Source organism: Cyprinus carpio, unplaced genomic scaffold (genome assembly GCF_018340385.1).
Source record: "Cyprinus carpio isolate SPL01 unplaced genomic scaffold, ASM1834038v1 S000006585, whole genome shotgun sequence".
NCBI lineage: Eukaryota > Metazoa > Chordata > Actinopteri > Cypriniformes > Cyprinidae > Cyprinus > Cyprinus carpio.
In genome coordinates, this window is record NW_024879238.1 from 172,610 (window position 1) to 191,019 (window position 18,410).

An 18,410-nucleotide genomic window follows, 5' to 3' on the forward strand; every position below is an offset into this window, starting at 1 on the left:
TACTTTTAGTAACTACCAATACCATATTGGGGAAAAACTACTACTCATATTTAAAACCTTAGCTGAAGGGATAGTTCACCCAAAGATGAAAATTCCAAATCTGGAGCAACTTAAAGGTGTGTAAATGATTACAGAATCATTTTTGGCTGAACTATCCTTTAACTAAAAGTATTATCTTGCATACTCTAATATACTTAAGGTATTGAGAATAAAAGTAAAGATATGTACAGTATTGTTCTGAAAAAAAAAAAAAAGAATTTGTCAAGATGGTTTTACATTAATATTACTTCTGCACTGTGTATGTTGCAGTTTACTTCTAAATATGTTCAAGGTTTTTAAATTTAAAGTTGCCTACTAAATATACTGTTTGGTAGTTTAATTTACAACAATGCATCATGTTGTAAAAGATCATATTTTTGTAGTGCTGGTGTCCTGTGAGAAAAAAAAAACTTAGTAGTTTATATTTGTACAGTATACTTAAATGTACTTCCTTACAGTCCACCTCTGATTATTTTGAAAATGAAAGTAACAACATTTATTGTCAGAATATAAATAAATGATTGCTAACTATATCAAAGGCTGCATCTGAAGGACTCGGACCAGTCAAACAGAGCACTGTTCCGCTGTCACAGCTGCCGCTGAACATTAAGCTGTACTATGCTCTATTTTTCTTTTTTAATTCAGTTTTATTTTTATGGTTAACTGCCTAAAAAATCTGGGTTGCAAACATGTCTACATATGATCACCATGGTCAAGACAATAAACGACATTTTCTTCTAAAACAATCCACCCACCTTGTCTTCAGTGGCTCAGATAGATTTCGGGAGTATATTGAGAAAACTGTGTGGAGTAATACATCCAGCTGCAGAAAACTTAAAACGCTTGGGAGACGCTTCTTGTCACTGCAGCAATGGCGGACTGTGTTCAACTAGCTTAAAAAAAGGAGTAGGTGGATTTTTATCATTATAGGGTGGTTGTGTACACACACTGAAAACACACATTTAAGTTAGGCCCAGTTTCCCGTTAAGGGCTTAAAATAAACCAGGACTAGGCTAATTCTACTTAAATTAATCCACACTAAACAAACTGACTTTCTGAGATGTTGCTTAAATTTGGATTAACTAGTTCTAGACTACAGAGTCTCAGATTAAGGTAATCAAGGACCAGTGAGATCATCTTTTGGAAACCCGATTAGATTAATGGCATGCACATGTGGCTAAGGAGAGATTGCTTTAAAAACCTGGCATGGAATACTTGTAATTCATTAGTCTTAAGGAGTGTGTGGAACAGGAGTCACTACACTTAACCAAAAAATGGATAAAGGCTAAAGAAAACGCTCAAAAAAACTTAAATGAATTTGAGAAGACCCTTTTTAAACAAATTGTATCAAACTATCCTGTAATTGAAAACAAACAGCATGATTCAGGTACTGAAAACAAGAAGAAGAAGGCATGGATTTCCATATTGAATGAATTCAACTCAAATGAAAAGTAACCAAACGGACACTCCAACAAGTTCAGGTAAGATTTATTGTTGCCCCATTCTTACAAATCAGTCAATTATAAATGTTTTCATTAATTAAATGTAAAAAGAAAACAATATTATATAGAACTCCTACTTCAGAGTATATATTATCTTGTAAAGGTCCTGTGGAAAAACATAAAAATAAACCTGAAACTACAACAACTGCTGCTACGCGTCAAGAGCGTTTCAAGACAGGTGGGGGGACTCCCAGTTCCACCAGACACAGAGGAGTTGGGGGAGAAGGTATTCCAGATGATGACCATTTGGACAGTTCAGGTGAGAAATCTTTCAAAGACTCATTTGATAGGACACGTCTCATTTACAGTAACATGTGCTATTACATCCAATATAATTAAATGCAAGTCATGTCTTGTAACAAAAATTATGTAATGACCTTTTATTGTTGAAGTCGAATGTAATGCTACTTTTTTTTTTTCATACAAAGATGACCTGATCTTGACACAGGACTTGGGGGGGCTCAGGGAACAGTCAAGATGCTCAAATGACTCCAGCAGCAGCCAGCACCAACATGCAGAAGCATCCAGTCTCCTGCAGTAGCATTAGTCAGCATCCAGCAGTCTCTAATCCAGGCAGCAGGTCAAGAGGGAAAAGGATGACCATTCATGAGAAAATTGCCATAGAGAGTTCCATGAAGGTAAATTACAATATTTAAAAGAAGAACATGAAGTAAAAAAATGAAAATTCTTCATCTTGAGTTGTCTATGAAAGAGAGACATATGAAGCAGCAGCAGTGTCAATTGTCTTTGGAACAAAATCTCAGTTAAATAAATAATTTCCTGATTTTTTTTTACCTGTCTATGCTAATAATTTATGTATCACTCAAGGCTCGTTTATGAGAAGTGCTGCAAAGCAAAAAGCATCTCTGTAAGCAAGTCCATTTCTGTCATTGGCTAGCTCAGCGATAGGGACATGTTGGTCATCATCATCTTCAATATCAGGGTCTGGGCAGACACACTGTTTAAGAAAATTATGAAGCATTGCTGTTGCAATAATAACAATGAGCACCTCCTAGGTTCAAACCGCAGTGTATTTCGGAGGAGACACTGGAAACGATTCTTCCATACACCAAACATGCGCTCTATTAGCCCTCTGGTGAGCATGTGAGCTTGGTTATAGCGCTGTTGCTCTGGTCTGACTGGATGGAGATAAGGGGTGAACAAGAAGTTTGTCTGTGCATACCCACTGTCACCAAGTAGAATTCCAGAGTGTTGTCTTGTTTCAAACTGACCGTACAAAGAGGAGTTGTGGAAAATCCTTTCATGAGTTGAACCTTTCCAACGTGCAACAATATTGGAGAACTGTATAGTGGGAGTGCACACTCCTTGTACATTTATAGAAAACCAGTTTTTACGATTTCTGAATTCCTCAGCATCTGCTGTAGAGGGACACTTGATGGGAATGTGGCAGCCATCGATACAACCAATGGCTCCAGGGAAGTTCCCATATTCATAGAAATCTACCTTGTAGGTGGCCTGTTCAGCAGCATTTGGGAATTTGATGAAATCCTTTTTCAGTTCACATATAGCACTGCAGACTTTGTGTACTATTTTGCACACTGTTGATTCACCTACACCACACAAATCCCCAGTTTCATGATGGAAGGTTCCACATGCCAAAAACCTTAAGGTAATTAATATTTGTAAGGAAGGAGAAATAGGGGTGCCCCTGACTAAGTCACCTGAACGCTTGGGCTGCAGCAAACCAATTATTTCTGTTGCATTTTACTTTGACATACGGAAACGGTCAAGAAAATGTAAATCATCAAAATCATTTAGTGGGTTGCTCCTGTCTTTCAGCAACCTTCTTTCTGGTCTTGGTGGTGGTCTCTGATTGTCGTTGAAATAGTCGAGGTAATCCATTTTCTGCTACTGTGGACGTGAGCCTTGAGGCAATAAGTTTTAATCTGAGGTTAAACCTGCTTCTGACCAGGTTTAATTTAAGACTTCATTTAGATCTGAACTAGGTCTAATCCTACTTCTAGAAATCCTATTGTTTAAGTCTAGACTAGTGCAAGTCTGAGACTATTGTAATCCATGTGTGAGAAAGCTATTTCAATAAATCCAGGTTTTAAAATGACATTTAGTCTATGACTAGTGGTTGTGTACACACACTGAAAACACACATAAAGATTAAAAAAAGGAGTAGGTGGATTTTTATCATTATAGGGTGGTTGTGTACACACACTGAAAACACACATTTATGTCCAAACACCTTGCAAAAGTGAATTTTGAATAATAGACCACACCATTACAGACTTCATTCTATGCTGCTGAGGTATATATCTAGTTTATTGACATACTGCACAGATATTTATAATACCAGATCAACAGATAATTCCTGTCTGTTTGAGCCTGGCACATACTATTTCAACTCATGCTTTGACAAGCAACATTCTGAGGATTCAAGGATCAAAAAATCAGACCATTACAGACTTCATTCTATGCTGCTGAGTTTTAATGAGCAACAACATTCTGAGGATTCAAGGAACTACCTGTGCTACCATCATCACAAGGCTGCAAGAAATCAGGGAAAAGCTGCTGGACGAGCCAACAAGAAAGCTGTTTTACGACACCGTGGATCTCTGGCAAAGCAGCGTGTCTGTCCCCGGAGTTTGACCGTGACAACATGGGGTCTGTGTGTAGTGGAAAGAATTTTTTCAGAGATGTTGTGTTTATGCCACATTATAAAGAGCAAATGATTGAAATGATACTTACGACTATCGAGCGTGCATGTGAACCCGAGAAAGATTGCGAGGGGCAAACTGACTAGACAGTCTGTTACATCATTCTATCAGTTTTTTATTATTACTTATATCGTTATCGTTCTTTAAATCTTCTGTGTTAAAAACCCATACTCCAGGTCCCCTCTTAATGTTCAAAATGGTCTGTCACATAACATCAAATCTATTCTGCTTTGCTTTAAAACTGTATTCACCAATTGTCTCATTGAGTATTCTCTTTTTGCTCTCTTCCTATTTCTCCATACAGTAAAATATAGACTTTCATGAACAATATTTCATACATCATATTCTGTCAGTTGAAAGTTTGCATACACATTTTTTGAAAATCTTATTCAATCCCCGGCGACTTTCACATCTAGGTCTTTTAAAGCACATCGTGGCATACCTGTTGTTGAAATATTATTTTGAACTGCTTGCTTTTTTGTAACAGGTTTTTGTAAATCATACTGTTGTTGAAATATTATTTTGAACTGCTTGCTATCTACAGTGGTTACTATTAACTATTTTCATGGTGTGATTTTTGGTGAACTGTATTGAAACCAGACTAAAAATACTAATAATAACGCTCAGCATAAAAATAAATATTAATTTAAATAGTAGTCGGCTATATGTAATCCACAGCAATTAGAAAACCTTCAAAAATGCAATTCCTAGATAATGACAAATGATATTTCAGTGATATTTTGACAACTCAAGTAAGATATATTTTTTGGTCACCTTTATTTCTATGCACTTGCGCAGCAGCGCGTGAACAGGACTTTTATTTTGGTCTGACGATATGACATCACAAGGCTGAGCCGCGCTCCTGAATCTGTTTAGGATTCGACTCTACAAAGGTTTGTGAATTTTTTCCCGCGTTTAAATTGTTTAAATCGATGCAGTCTGTTCTGTCTATTTTACGGCTTTTATAATAACTGTAAAGTAACCATTTTCATTAAATAAAACAGCGTTATGCGTTATCTAACTTAAAGAAACGTTATTTTTTTCTGAGTAAAGCATATCTGCGCATGAAAAGCAAACGCGGTGCGTTCCTATATCGTGAATCACTTCATCGTAAACACGCAACTCGTGAAGAGAAACGGAGCTTTTTGAAACTGAGTCAAATGAACCAACTGAATCAAAAAGAGATCCACTTGAAGCTCGACTGACGACACACTCTGGACAAAACAATGTACATACAACGAAATCAACGAACTAACATCGTCTAATGGGAGCTACTGCAAATCAATAGAGAAATATAATCTATTAATCGATACCAAATCAGTACAAAACAAACTAAACCATAAATGGTTAAATATGAGTGTTTTGGTTAATTAGGTCATTTAAAATCTTGAAAATCAATTAAATCTCATTCTGACTGGTTAAGGTTCCCCCAGAGATATAGTTTGCATTCATTTTTGTTAATTATTCTGATCTTAAACAGGTCAAAGTGTCCAAACAAGGAGAAAAGAGATCCACGTGGTGCACTATTAAAAGATGGCGTTTATTAAAGAGGAGAGTGAAGACTTGAGAATTGAAGAAGTGTTCAGTCTGAAACAAGAAGATACTGAGGAACAAACAGGTTGGTTTTCTCTTTCAAAGCTGAACTCAGCTCCTTTTTAAAATGTCAGTCTCTACAGACATTAATTAATTATTGAAGAATGTCATATGAGCAGTTTAATTTGACATTGTGGGTCGCTTCATGTGAACAGACACGTGTTAATGCAGCTGATTATCTATCTATCGGTGAAGAAATGCAGTGAATGCTGTTTTATTTTTCATGCTTTTGGAAATTAAAACTATTCACAAGCTCAGAATTCATAGGGTCAAATACACTTGCTCTCGTTTACAAATAAAATATTATTATTGTAACATATTAGCATACTATAATATAAACAGTAATTAAAATTAAACGCTGAATCAAACAATAATTGAATCGTATGTCAGAAACACCAGCTGACATATAATACATTTGCCAGCTGAATTAAAAGCATTTCTCCTGTTGACACATTTTGCTAGTTACTATGTTCTACAAGAACTTTGAGTAAATAAAACCGCCAGTAACTTTATAATGAACTGCTGCATAACCCAAGGTTTAAATCAAACCGTTAATGTTACTTACAAACACAAAAATCCAAACAAAAAACAAAATAAATAGAAATAATAAGTTATTAATTGCACATACACCTACAAACCTTGTACATCATAAGTTGATATAAGAAGGTCGGTTTCTTCTCCTGAACTCCATGTGGAAGCACATGTGACATATTCTTCACATTAGGACCTAAAACGTAAATCAGAGGTACAAACTTAATTCATCTTAAGTAGCAGGTGTTTTTTTTACAGAGAGACGGAGGCCCCGTCCACACAGAGACACGTTTAGCTGTAAACGTAAAAAAATTAGTATCAGCATTTTGGGAGCGTTAAACTGCTTTTTTGCGTGTACAGCCAGTCCGTATATTTTGTGAAATGATGATGTCATCACACGTCTCACTCCTAGTCAGACATTGCTACGTCACGTAACAGCAACAACAACATGAACAAACAATGAACAATTCTTTTTATTAACAAACAATATCACAGATTATTAAATGTCTTGTTTCATGTTGGTCTTCTTGTTGTTTAGTTTGTATACGGCGTGCGAGGTTTATGTTTGTGCTCCAAATTGTCTTTTCTGTTTTTTAGTGTATCTTTGTGGCAGAATTACAGCGCCACATGCTGGTCTGGCATGTGTACTACATCGTTTTGAGTCGGTTTCGTGTGTACGCAGATATTTGAGACTAGAAAAAAAAAAAGATTGGATAGGGAAAGCTCTGGCTTCGTGTGGATGTGACCCAATACTTGCTGCTTCTTGTATATGATGCTGTGAGTGAGAGCGGTTTTATTACTTAGGCACATCAGGAAGCCTTTACCTGCATGTGTTGTGTCAGCCATTAGAAGACAGTTTTTCCAGAGTAAGGAGGACTTTATAAGGTTTTGAATGGCCCCATTTTGGTGACAAAAATAGTCACAGTCTCAAATTGTCTTACTATACAAAAACTTGTTTATGAAGTTTACATCAGTTTATGAAGATATACAGCAGATCTGCATTTATGGTTAATTCAATTTAGTTTTATTTATACAGCACTAAATCATAACAAATATCATCTGGCCAATTTAAAAAAAAAAAACAATATACAACATCTTCATCACACTAATCCAATTAATGTATTATATATATAAAAAGTCTATATCACATCTTCATTGTGGGTATCCCATTAATGTATTGTTAATGTGTGTTAAATCGTGAATGTTGTGCTAGATACACAACAACAGCCTCACTTGTTGATCCTCTGGTGGGATCTGGAAAGAGGAGCAAGTGTAGTAGAAGTCCTGCGTTCTCATAGAGCCTGTGTGGCTCTCCAGGATAAATGGCAGATTTGGGCCATTTTTACAGTCTGTTCTACTGTTGCTTTTAAGTTGAGGTTAACTTGTATTTGTCTCTTTTCACCCTAGACCTGATGGTACTGAAAAAGGAGAGTGAAGTACTAGGTAAAATGGAAGATGAAAATAAGTATAAGAAAGAGGATGATTTCATAACAGGACAAAGATCAATTAGTTGCTCTCAGACAGAAAAGACTTCCACAAGACAAAGAGCTCGAAAGACTGGAACTAGATTTCATTACACCTGCCAGCACTGTGGAAAGAGTTTCGATCATCATGGAAACCTTAAAGTCCACTTGAGGACTCACACTGGGGAGAAGCCTTATTCATGCAAACAATGTGGAAAACATTTCAATGAACATGGAAACCTTAAAGTCCACATGAGAATTCACAATGGAGAGAAGCCTTTCGCCTGCCAACAGTGTGGAAAATGTTTCACTAAAAAAGGAACCCTCAAAAGCCACATGAATGTCCACACAGGCGAGAAGCCTTACACATGCCCCCTGTGTGGAAACCGTTTCAGTCAAAAAGGAAGCATTAACAGGCACATGAAAACTCACACCGGCGAGAAGCCATTCATCTGCAAACTGTGTGGGAGGAGCTTTACAACAAAACCAAATCTTCGGTATCACATGAACAGTCACACTGGTGAGAAGCCATTTACATGTGTTCAGTGTGGAAAGAATTTCAGACATAAAGGAACCATTAAAAAGCACATGATAATTCACTCAAGAGCTCTCCCTCTCAGTTTTATATGCCATCAGTGTAAAATGAGTTTTACAGACAGTAATCACCTTAAAAATCATGTAAAATCTCACACTGGAGAGAAGCCTTTCATGTGCAGTGACTGTGGAAAGACCTGCTCAAACAAGACAAACCTAAAGATTCACATGAGAATTCACACTGGAGAGAAGTCTTTCACCTGCCCTCAGTGTGGAAAGAGTTTCAGATTTAGAGGAAACCTTCGGACTCACATGAGAGTTCACAGTGGAGAAAAGCCTTACACCTGCCTTCCTTGTGGAAAGAGTTTCAAACTTAAAGGAAACCTTAACATTCACATGAGGCTTCACACGGGAGAGAGACATTACACATGTCTGGAGTGTGACATGAGTTTCAAATATCAGAGAAACTTGAATGATCATTTGCTAACTCATTCTGGAAAGACATGGACATGTTCTTCAGCATGACAAGTTTTGAAAAAAGGAGCAAAAAAAAACAAAATCATCTGCACATTCACTGTGGAAGAAGGTGCCATAATGTCTAATAATTTTGCCATCACACAAATACACCTGAAAAAGTCATGCATGTATGAGACCCTATTTGTGTTGTTTGTTTTAAATAGCTCTTCAGTATAAAATAGCACCAGAAAAAGAGTTGTCCACTAAAATTTTGGTGACTGAAATTGCTAAAATAATTTGCAGGGCTGAAGGCTATGTTCACACTGCAAGCCTTAAGCCTGAGACACTGCACGATTTTAGCAATCCTATAAGATTATTGCATGTCAAACTGTGCAACATGCAGTGATGGGCAGTAGCGTCGCTACAAGTAGTGACGCTAGTAGTTTAACTACATTTCTTAGTAGTGTGGTGGTAGCGTAGCTGCTTTCTTAATCAAATAGCTTTTCAGTAGCTAAGCTCTTTTTTTGATCAAGTAGCGTGGTAGCGTCAACAAAAGCCGACGTTACACTATCCAAAGCATTTCTGAAACTCAAGCTCAGATCGGAAATATAACTGCTAAGGATCACTGACCCTGGACCAGTAAAAGTGACGCCACCACCACTAAACCTCGTAATGTCATTGGCTCCTCAAACTGTCAGTCAAACCTCATTATTCTTCCCGCCTCTCTCGTGAATGAAGTGCGGCGCGCAGTTTGGAGGATCTTAGTTTGTTTGCAGTATGAAGGTAAATAAAATAACTGTTGATTGAATAAGTACAGCGTTCAATAAGTACAGCGTTCTCTTTACTCAAGAAACACTATATTTATAAAGGCTAATGTGTTTTGTATTTGAGGAGCGGAGAAGAGTGTCTTAGCATTTGTTGTGAAGTCACAGTCAGATAGCTTGTGAGAAGCGCTGAATCTTTTATAATATGATATTTTGGCCAAATAACAGAAAAAAACTGAGTGCCCACATAGCGACAGAAAACTGTACAACCTGCAACTTCATGATGCCTGTAGATGCCCGTACTGCCTTCGAATGTGGCGTTAATGACGGGGGAAAACATTCGAAACATTCAAAAACTTAGTATTTAAACTTGATTTTGGTGAAACCGTTAATAATATAATGAATGACACATGCACGATGCAAATAAACGTAGCCTAAGTTATTTGTAGGCCTATACATCTGTATGGTAACACTATACAGTACAGTAAGATTTCATTAATGTTAGCTAATGTAACTAACACGAACGCACAATGAACAATACATTTATTACAGTATTTATTCATCTTTGTTAATTAAAATACAGTCGTTCATTTGTAGTTCATGTTAGTTCACAGTGCATTAATTAATGACAACAAACACAGCTTGATAATTTTAATAATGCATTAGTAAATGTTGAAAGTATTGTTCATTCTTAGTTCGTGTTACCTACACTAGTTAACTAATGTTAACTAATGAACCTTATTGTGAAGGGTTACCATTTACATTTAGTCATTTAGCAGACACTTTTATCCAAAGCAACTTACAAATGGCACAATGAAGAAATCAAAATCAACAAAAGAGCAATGATATATAAGTGCTATAAAAAGTCTCAGTTAGCTTAACGCAGTATGTAGCAAGGTTGTTTTTTTTTTTTTCATTTAGAGGCCTTTTTTGCTTTTGTTAATTGTATAATAAATAAAAAGAAAACAAAGATAGAATACAAAAAGATTAGAGAAGCAAGTGTTAGTTTTTTTTTTTTTTAAGAAAACAAGCAGTTAGTAAATAAATAGTTTTTTAAGAGTGCAAGTCTTTTATTTCTTGATTCTTGAAGATGGTAAGACTGATTTTTGTTGCCAAATTGATTTGGAACAGCTGTTGAATAAACAACTAAACTGAACTATTATGCCTGTCTATCTGCTTGACTGACAGTTGTATTGATCACTGAGAGAGCATTGACTTGGTATGATGTTGGTTCAATATAAAAATGTTTTTATATTTTTTTTAAAATGGCTTAGATGTAGTAAACTACTTTTGCCGTGTTGTTGTAGCTTAGCTTGCTACATTTCACAGGGCTGTAGCTTTAGTGTAGTGAAGCTTCATTTAATGAAGAGTAACTGTTATTAGCTTACTACATTTTCCAAGTAGCTTGCCCAACACTGTGCAACATGAATCTAATAAACATGGCTACGACGTGTGTAGACTGTACGATGATGAAACCTATTGACTCGTAGGCTACGACGCACATTACGAAACAAGAATAAAACGTCATCAGCATGCACTAGTGGTAGGGATAGGTATCATTAAGGTTTTGATGGTATTACTACTCTTACTGATACTGTTTATCGATCCGGTACTCTACTCGAAAAGTAGAGTACATCGGGTTTCTTCTTATTGGTACTTTTTGTTTATATACACACACACACACAGTTGTGTTCAAAATAATTGCAGTCCACCATCACTAACCAGATCAATCACTGTTTTTGGTAGAAATTATATTCCTACATGGCAGATATTTTACTAGTAGGTGTAGTAGAGCAATAGAAAACCAACAGTCATGACATGCATGCTGCTGATTCTGTGTAATTGAATCATTAATTGAAAAGGGCGTGTTTAAAATAATAGCAGTGTGGAGTTAAGTTAGAGTTAAAGAGCAGGTCAGATGGTATTTTAAAGTGTCCCAATATTGTATTGGAGTCCCCTACATCAGGTTTAAATGCATCTAAGGTCAGAAAACAATGTAATTTTCTCAGAATATACATTTATTATTAGAGTCATTTGCCAATGATTAGGAAATTATTTGTTCCATGCAAGTTTGGAGCAAACCCCTCCCTTCCATAAGCCTACTCTGCTCTGATTGGTCAGCTGGCCAAACCTGTTGTGATTGGCACAGAGAGGAGTCCTTGAGCCAGTTAGCCAGCGCTACCATTGACAAAGCACCTTTACATAAAACAATAATATAATCAATCCGTTCTTATAATGACATAAAATACAAAAAACACTTATGCAAGTGAATCGTGCCCACAGCTAAAGTTTAGCTGCTAAACTGTGAACACTAGGTGGATACGTTAGCCGAGTGCTAACGTGACTAACTGATGAAACAATACAGTTTGTAAACCAAAATATGTCTACTGTAATTTTTGAAGAAAGACAGACAAAAGACGCTTGGTCTTAACTTTTAATCAGAACGCAGAACAGTTGTATCACAGGAGCTCCAGCCGAAATCACTCATCTCTCCCGCATTAACCCTGTAACTGCCAGTGCAGCACAATAAACAGCAGTTTCACAATTATTATAAAGTCTGTGTGCTACACTACATTCTTTATTAGTAAACAAAGTAATTAGAACAACATCAGTCTACAATAATCGACATATTCTTAGGTTCACTGCAAATTTTTAGAACTACTTCATTAAGACAGTAATATCATGCTTTACCTGGAAACCTAAAGCTGCACTAGGTATACATCACATATTGGCACAAAAAAATTATATTTTGAGCACTCAATTGAAAATGTACACCTAACGTATCAATTGTACTAATTTTGGAGCTTGTTAGTCCAAATTAAGAAGATTAGAAGCCAACGAAGATAAAAGCCCAGATTAGAGAAGCAGTTCTTGATAAAATGGCAAGCACACAACAAAAGGCTGGAATTGTATTTCTGTGGTATCCTTGAACACCGCGTCTTCTCAACATGATGTAAACACACTAATAGCAAAAGTGTTTGTGGGCAGATCAGACTCTGTTCGTATTTTGCGGGCAGGTGGGGATTATGCAAATGTGTTACCCAGTGACGTACACCGGTAACAGGCAAAAGAGTCGAAAATATAATGACTCGTTACGGCGATTCAGAACCGACTTTCTCTTTTGAGAGACAATATCTTTATTTATCATGCACTTTTTTGATTAACAACTTTGCAGATTGTTTTCATTTAAGGAAAGCTACGTTATAAACTGCAAAAGAGAGATTTTTCAAAAACCCATCTGACCTGCTCTTTAAATCACTAAACTGGTGTCAAACAAATGGCCCCTATTCAAGGACAAAGGCAGCAAATGTTGTACTGTGCATTTCTCTCTGAAAATCTGAGTAAAATGGGTCATTCCAGACAGTTCAGAAGAACAGCGTACTTTGATTAAAAAGTTGATTAGAGAGCGGAAAACATAAAGAAGTGCAGAAAAGGATAGGCTGCTCAGCTAAAATATCAAATGCTTTAAAATGGCAACCAAAACTTGGAACACATGGAAGAAAATGGAAAACTACCATTCGAATGGATTGAAGAAAAGCCAACATGGCAAAGACTCAGCCAGTTATCAGCTCCAGGGTGATTAAAGAAATTGTAAAGTTACCTGTGAGTACTGTGACAATTAGAAGACGTCTATGTGAAGCGAAGCTATCGGCAAGAAACCCATGCAAAGTCCAACTGTTGAAAAAACGACACGTGCTGTAGAGGTTACAATCTGCCAAAGAACACATTGACTGGCCTAAAGAGAAATGGCACAATATTTTGTGCACTGATGAAAGCTTGTTTGTTCATTTTGGGTCTAGGGGACCCCCAAATACTGAATTCAAGCCACAGTACACTGTGAAGCATGGTTGCGCAAGCACCATGTTTCTCATACTACGGTGTTGGGCCTATTTATCGCATTCCAGGGATCATGGATGAGTTTGAGTACATCATAATAGTTAAAGAGGTCATGTTGCCTTATACTGAAGAGGAAATGCCCTTGAAATGGGTGTTTCAACAAAACAACGACCCCAAACACACCAGTAAGCAAGCAGCATCTTGGTTCCAGACCAACAAGATTAATGTTATGGAGTGGCCCACCAAATCTCCAGACCTTAATCCAATAGCAAACTTGTGGGGATCAAAAATGCTGTTTCTGAGGCAAAACCAAGAAATGCAGAGGAATTGTGGTCAGCAGTGCAAGCGTCCTGGGCTGGAATACGTATTCACAGGTGCCAGACTCCATGCAACACAGATGTGAAGCAGTTCTTAGAAAATGTGGCTATACAACTAAATATTAGTTCAGTGATTCACAAGAAAGCTGACTCTTCAAGCATTTTTCAGTTAAAACTGTAAATGTTTGACTTCATAAAGAAAAATGCAGATACTGCTATTTTTTTTCACAGCCTAATAGCCCTTTTTCTTCACTTTCTGTAGTTATAACAAATTTGATACATGTTTCTTTGTTTTGATTTAGAATAGAATGTGCAGTGTTCCCAGTGTATTTGTTTGTATTAATTTAAAAGTTACAAGGTTTTTGAGCTTTACCCACTTTTTTAAACACTGCTTTTATTTTGAACAATATAAAAGCAAAAGCAAAAGAAAAAAAAGCCCAGAAGACCAAAATAAATCTTTTTCGGATGGGTTCATGAAAGCAATGGCCTATCACGCATACCCCGTTGGTATTCACCCTTCTCACTTCACTGTTGCAATCCGGGCCTCACGTTGTGTTTTCAGAAATCTAAACACTTTAATTTCTGATAGAAAGTTAGTTAATGAGCCATTAATGTTCTTTAATTAATGAATAACCATTCATTGTTGCCATGAAATGGAGTAAATTGTTTTATTAATGTGTGTTTGGACATATCCTAATGTTTTGGTAGCCAGTATAAAAATGTATAATAGTATGATAATCTTATTTTCCACAGAAATCTCATTTTACCTAGGCTACTGATCACCTTTACAGTGTTTGTAATTGATTAAGTACTTTTGTTTTTGTTGGTTATTTGGATGTAGCCTTGTAAAGAATGTAAAGTATTATAATGAAGCAGGTACAAATTGTTAGAACATTGTAAGTTATGCCATGATCATGAACAAGGAGAAGCCTCACAAAAACTACCATCACAGACATCAACAGCATTAGAGACATTAGCGAGTCAGTTGTGTGATTGTGCTGAGCAATCTTAAAACTAGGCAGATATTCTTTGATTTTTGCATGTTTCTAGGCTCTAGTTTTCAGACCAACATTTATGGCAATTTCTATTCTCACTAGAATAAACAATGTTACTTTTGGAGGCTGTGAGAAAATAACCCAACTGCAAAATATTTGTATTAATTTTCTCATTCAACTCCACCCAAAAATGAAAAATATTTAATGTTGGGAGTGAATGTCCCCAAAAATAGACAAATAGACTTGTAATCCAAAGGTTGTGAGTTCGAGTCTTGGGCCGGCAGGAATTGTAGGTGGGGGGAGTGAATGTACAGTGCTCTCTCCCACCTTCAATACCACGACTTAGGTGCCCTTGAGCAAGGCACAATTGCTCCCCGGGCGCCGCAGCATAAATGGCTGCCCACTGCTCCGGGTGTGTGTTCAAAGTGTGTGTGTGTGTTCACTGCTGTGTGTGTGTGCACCTTGGATGGGTTAAACCATACTTGGCTGCATGTCACTTCACTAGTCTACCATTCCAAATATAAAGGGGCTGGTGTTTGAAGGCCTTACAAATGAAGCAGTGTAATGTATGGCTCTCCTCACTGTATGACAGTCACCTTCTGTTATCTTTACAGCAGAAAATCTTTATAATGAATGAATGAACAAACATACATACATTTTAAACAAAAAACCTCGGAATCTCAAAAAAAGTTGAACTCTGCTTTCTGACCAGCAAAATCAAAGAGTACATGATTTGCCCTAAGGCAGGGGTCACCAAACTTGATACTGGAGGGTCTAGCTCCAACTTGCCTCAACACACCTGCCTGGAAGTTTCAAGTACACCTAGTAAGACATCAATTAGCTGCTTCAGGTGTGTTTGATTAGGGTTGGAGCTAAACTCTCCAGGACACCATCTGGTGACCATGTCAGCAGATGATTTCTTGGAGAATCAGTGACTGAATCAGAACTCATGTAATTTGTGCACAAATGTTTAATTAACTAAACAAACAAACATGTTATTTCTCATACATGGGGGAAAAAGGGCACATGAGACAAACAGGGAATGAACCTATGAAAATGAGTCAGTTAACCACCCGAGTGAAACCATAAGCACCATTTTATAATGGGGTTTACAGCTTACACTAAATATGTTTTGTTTAGTTAAATGATAGTTGCATTGACTTGGCCATTGAATGAGCATCCACATGCAGTCTCAGGTGAAAGTCTTGATGGTTTGAAGGTTCAGTGGTGTTGGCATTGTGATCACAATCATCCATGAACCGCAAAGATGTTATTCAAGTTTTTTTTTTAATTCAATTCAAGTTTATTTGTACAGTGCTTTTCAGAATACAAATTGTTGCAAAGCAGCTTTACAGAAAATTAAGTTTCTACAATATATTTAGTAGTAGCTTGTCAGTAGTGACTGTCAAATTGATGTACGTATGGCAGAAATGTATGGTTAAATTAATTAAATGACAACAATTCCAGGGGGTATTCGGCCAGTCGACAACGGAGATCACAGTGCATGATGAGCTTTTCCAACTGCGGCAAGTGGATTTATCAATCCACGAGTACAAGCTTCGCTTCTGCACCCTTGCCGCCAGCAGTGGCTGGAACGAGGGTGCTCTGCTCTTGGCCTTCCACTGAGGACTGAACCCCATCTTACGTCAACAGATGTCCATCTACGAGTATACCGTGGGGCTTGAAAGCTTCCTCCAAAAGGCAACTCGCATCTCTCAACACTTAACGGCTTGCCATATGGAATCCATACCTGCTGCAGCTGCCTCACCCAGCCTTTCACCTTCAGCACCAGAGCCCATGATCACGGATGATTACCACTTTTCCTCCATGGAATGGTCCCGTCGACTCACCCTTGGCCTCTGTCTCTACTGTGGATCCAATGAGCACCAGCTCCGCACCTGCCGTGTTCGTCCACCATTCCCAGTGGTGAGTACTATTCAAATCACTCCCAATGTATCTTGCATGCCTCATATACATGCACTTCTAATGTATCAAAGTCAATCCTTTCCAGTCAAAATCTTTGTGGACTCTGGAGCATCGGGAAATTACATCTTCTCCTGCAGCCTTGCTAGATTAAAAATTCCCCGCTGCAAAAATGACACCACTGTCCAGGGAAAGCCGCTGGGCAAGGGGCTGGTGTGGCACCACACGCCAGAGGTTGGTCTACGTATTTGGTGCTTCCAAACTGAACGGGTCTCGCTACTGGTGCTGGAGGAAGCTGTCGTGGACATCGTCCTGGGATGCCCTGGCTCTCCAAACATGAACCCACCATCGCCTGGAAGTCCGGAAAAATTCTTGAGTGCAGAGTGTTAGCAGGAAGCTGAGTCTCCGGTACATAGGTCCTTTTCCAATAGCACGGGGCATCGACGAAGTCTCCTACAAGTTGTACATGCCTGACCAGTACTGGACTTCTCACCCACCGTCTACGTCTCCCTTTTAAAACCATTCATTAATCTTCTTCTCCCTCCCTCCACAGAGCACGAGGTACCCCCTCCTCCATTCGAGGTCGTCTCCAACGAAACCATCTTTTGATTCTCCTCTGTGGGAAGCTTCTCCTCAGTTGCCTTAATAAATTCACCTGCTTGTTTGAATCTGCCTGTTTGCCTCCCTGACCAGTTGTGACCGTTTCTTTGTGAAATTGAAATATAACACTATAATAATATACTAATATAGCACTTACATATTATTGCTCTTTTGTTGGTTTTGATTGCTTCTATTGTACTAATTTGTAAGTCACTTTGGATATGTGTGATGACACACAGCTCTATCTTTCATTTCAACCAGATGATCCAACGGTAGCTGCATGGATGGCTGCCTGGCAGACATCTCATCATGAATGAAAGAATATCACTTACAGCTCAACCTGGCAAAGACTGAGCTTCTTGTCTTCCCTGCCACTCCAACTCTACAGTATGATTTCTCCATCCAGCTAGGCTCTAATATAATTTCCCTATCAACTTTGGTCAGAAATTTTGGTGTAACCATTGATGACCAGCTGAATTTCAAGACCACAATGCAAAGACTGCTCGATCTTGCAGGTTTACATTGCACAACATCAGAAAGATCAGTGCCGGTTGCATGAAACTCCTTAAGCTAAGAAATCCCTTAGATATAAGGTTAAGGGTACCCTTAGTGAAACTTGGTTTGCAAGAAAAAACCCTAAGGGTTTCCTTAAGGAACTTAAGGCTGTTATTAGGTTTTTCCCCTTAATTATCTAAGTGTTCCCTTAAGCGTTGCTACAAAGTCCTTAGTGACCATTTCACCTTAATAAATTTAAGGGACCAAAACAGCTCCCTTAAGTCAACTTAAACTCAAAATACGATGGCTGATTTAGTGTTAATTGAATAGGAGGAAATACCAAGGCGTGTTTTTAATGATCGTAATAATCCCTTGGAGACGATGAATGCTACGCAGTTATTGAGAGAGTATCGGTTTGACCGCCAGTCAATCCTTCGTCTCACCGCGATACTTGAACATGAAATTGAGCACCAAACCCGGCGAAGTTACGCAATTCCAGCACTGCATTTGCGGAGTAATAGATGGAACACACGTCCGAATTCAAGCCCCTCACCATATGAAGATCAATTTGTTAACCACAAAAACTTCCATTCCATTTATCACAGTTTTGAGAATGGATCACACAGGGGCTTACTTTTGGGGGACAGTGGTTATCCCTGTCGTTCATGGCTGAT

General features: G+C 37.8%; 1 protein-coding gene across 3 annotated transcripts; it reads left to right on the forward strand.

Annotated features, from left to right (window-relative positions):
* The first annotated feature begins 5,025 nt into the window (after positions 1 to 5,025).
* Positions 5,026 to 9,199, forward strand: LOC109080431 (gastrula zinc finger protein XlCGF57.1-like). Of its 3 annotated transcripts, none has more exons than XM_019095495.2 (3): positions 5,026 to 5,121; positions 5,709 to 5,846; positions 7,760 to 9,199. In XM_019095495.2, exons 2-3 carry the CDS (start codon positions 5,762 to 5,764, stop codon positions 8,872 to 8,874), a joined length of 1,200 nt encoding a protein of 399 aa, XP_018951040.1. In that variant the 5' UTR covers positions 5,026 to 5,121; positions 5,709 to 5,761; the 3' UTR covers positions 8,875 to 9,199. The 3 variants fall into 3 exon arrangements, with proteins under 3 accessions (XP_018951040.1, XP_042610657.1, XP_018951041.1); XM_042754723.1 differs by lacking the exon at positions 5,026 to 5,121 and adding an exon at positions 5,133 to 5,456; XM_019095496.2 differs by lacking the exon at positions 5,026 to 5,121 and adding an exon at positions 5,463 to 5,602.
* Positions 9,200 to 18,410: the final 9,211 nt, after the last annotated feature.

What these genes read in the sequence shown, in the direction of transcription:
- LOC109080431 (XM_019095495.2), top strand. Translation starts at nt 5,762, where the DNA reads ATGGCGTTTATTAAAGAGGAGAGTGAAGACTTGAGAATTGAAGAAGTG. An exon ending in AGATACTGAGGAACAAACAG is followed by an intron (nt 5,847 to 7,759) that starts GTTGGTTTTCTC and finishes TTTTCACCCTAG; the next exon opens with ACCTGATGGTACTGAAAAAG.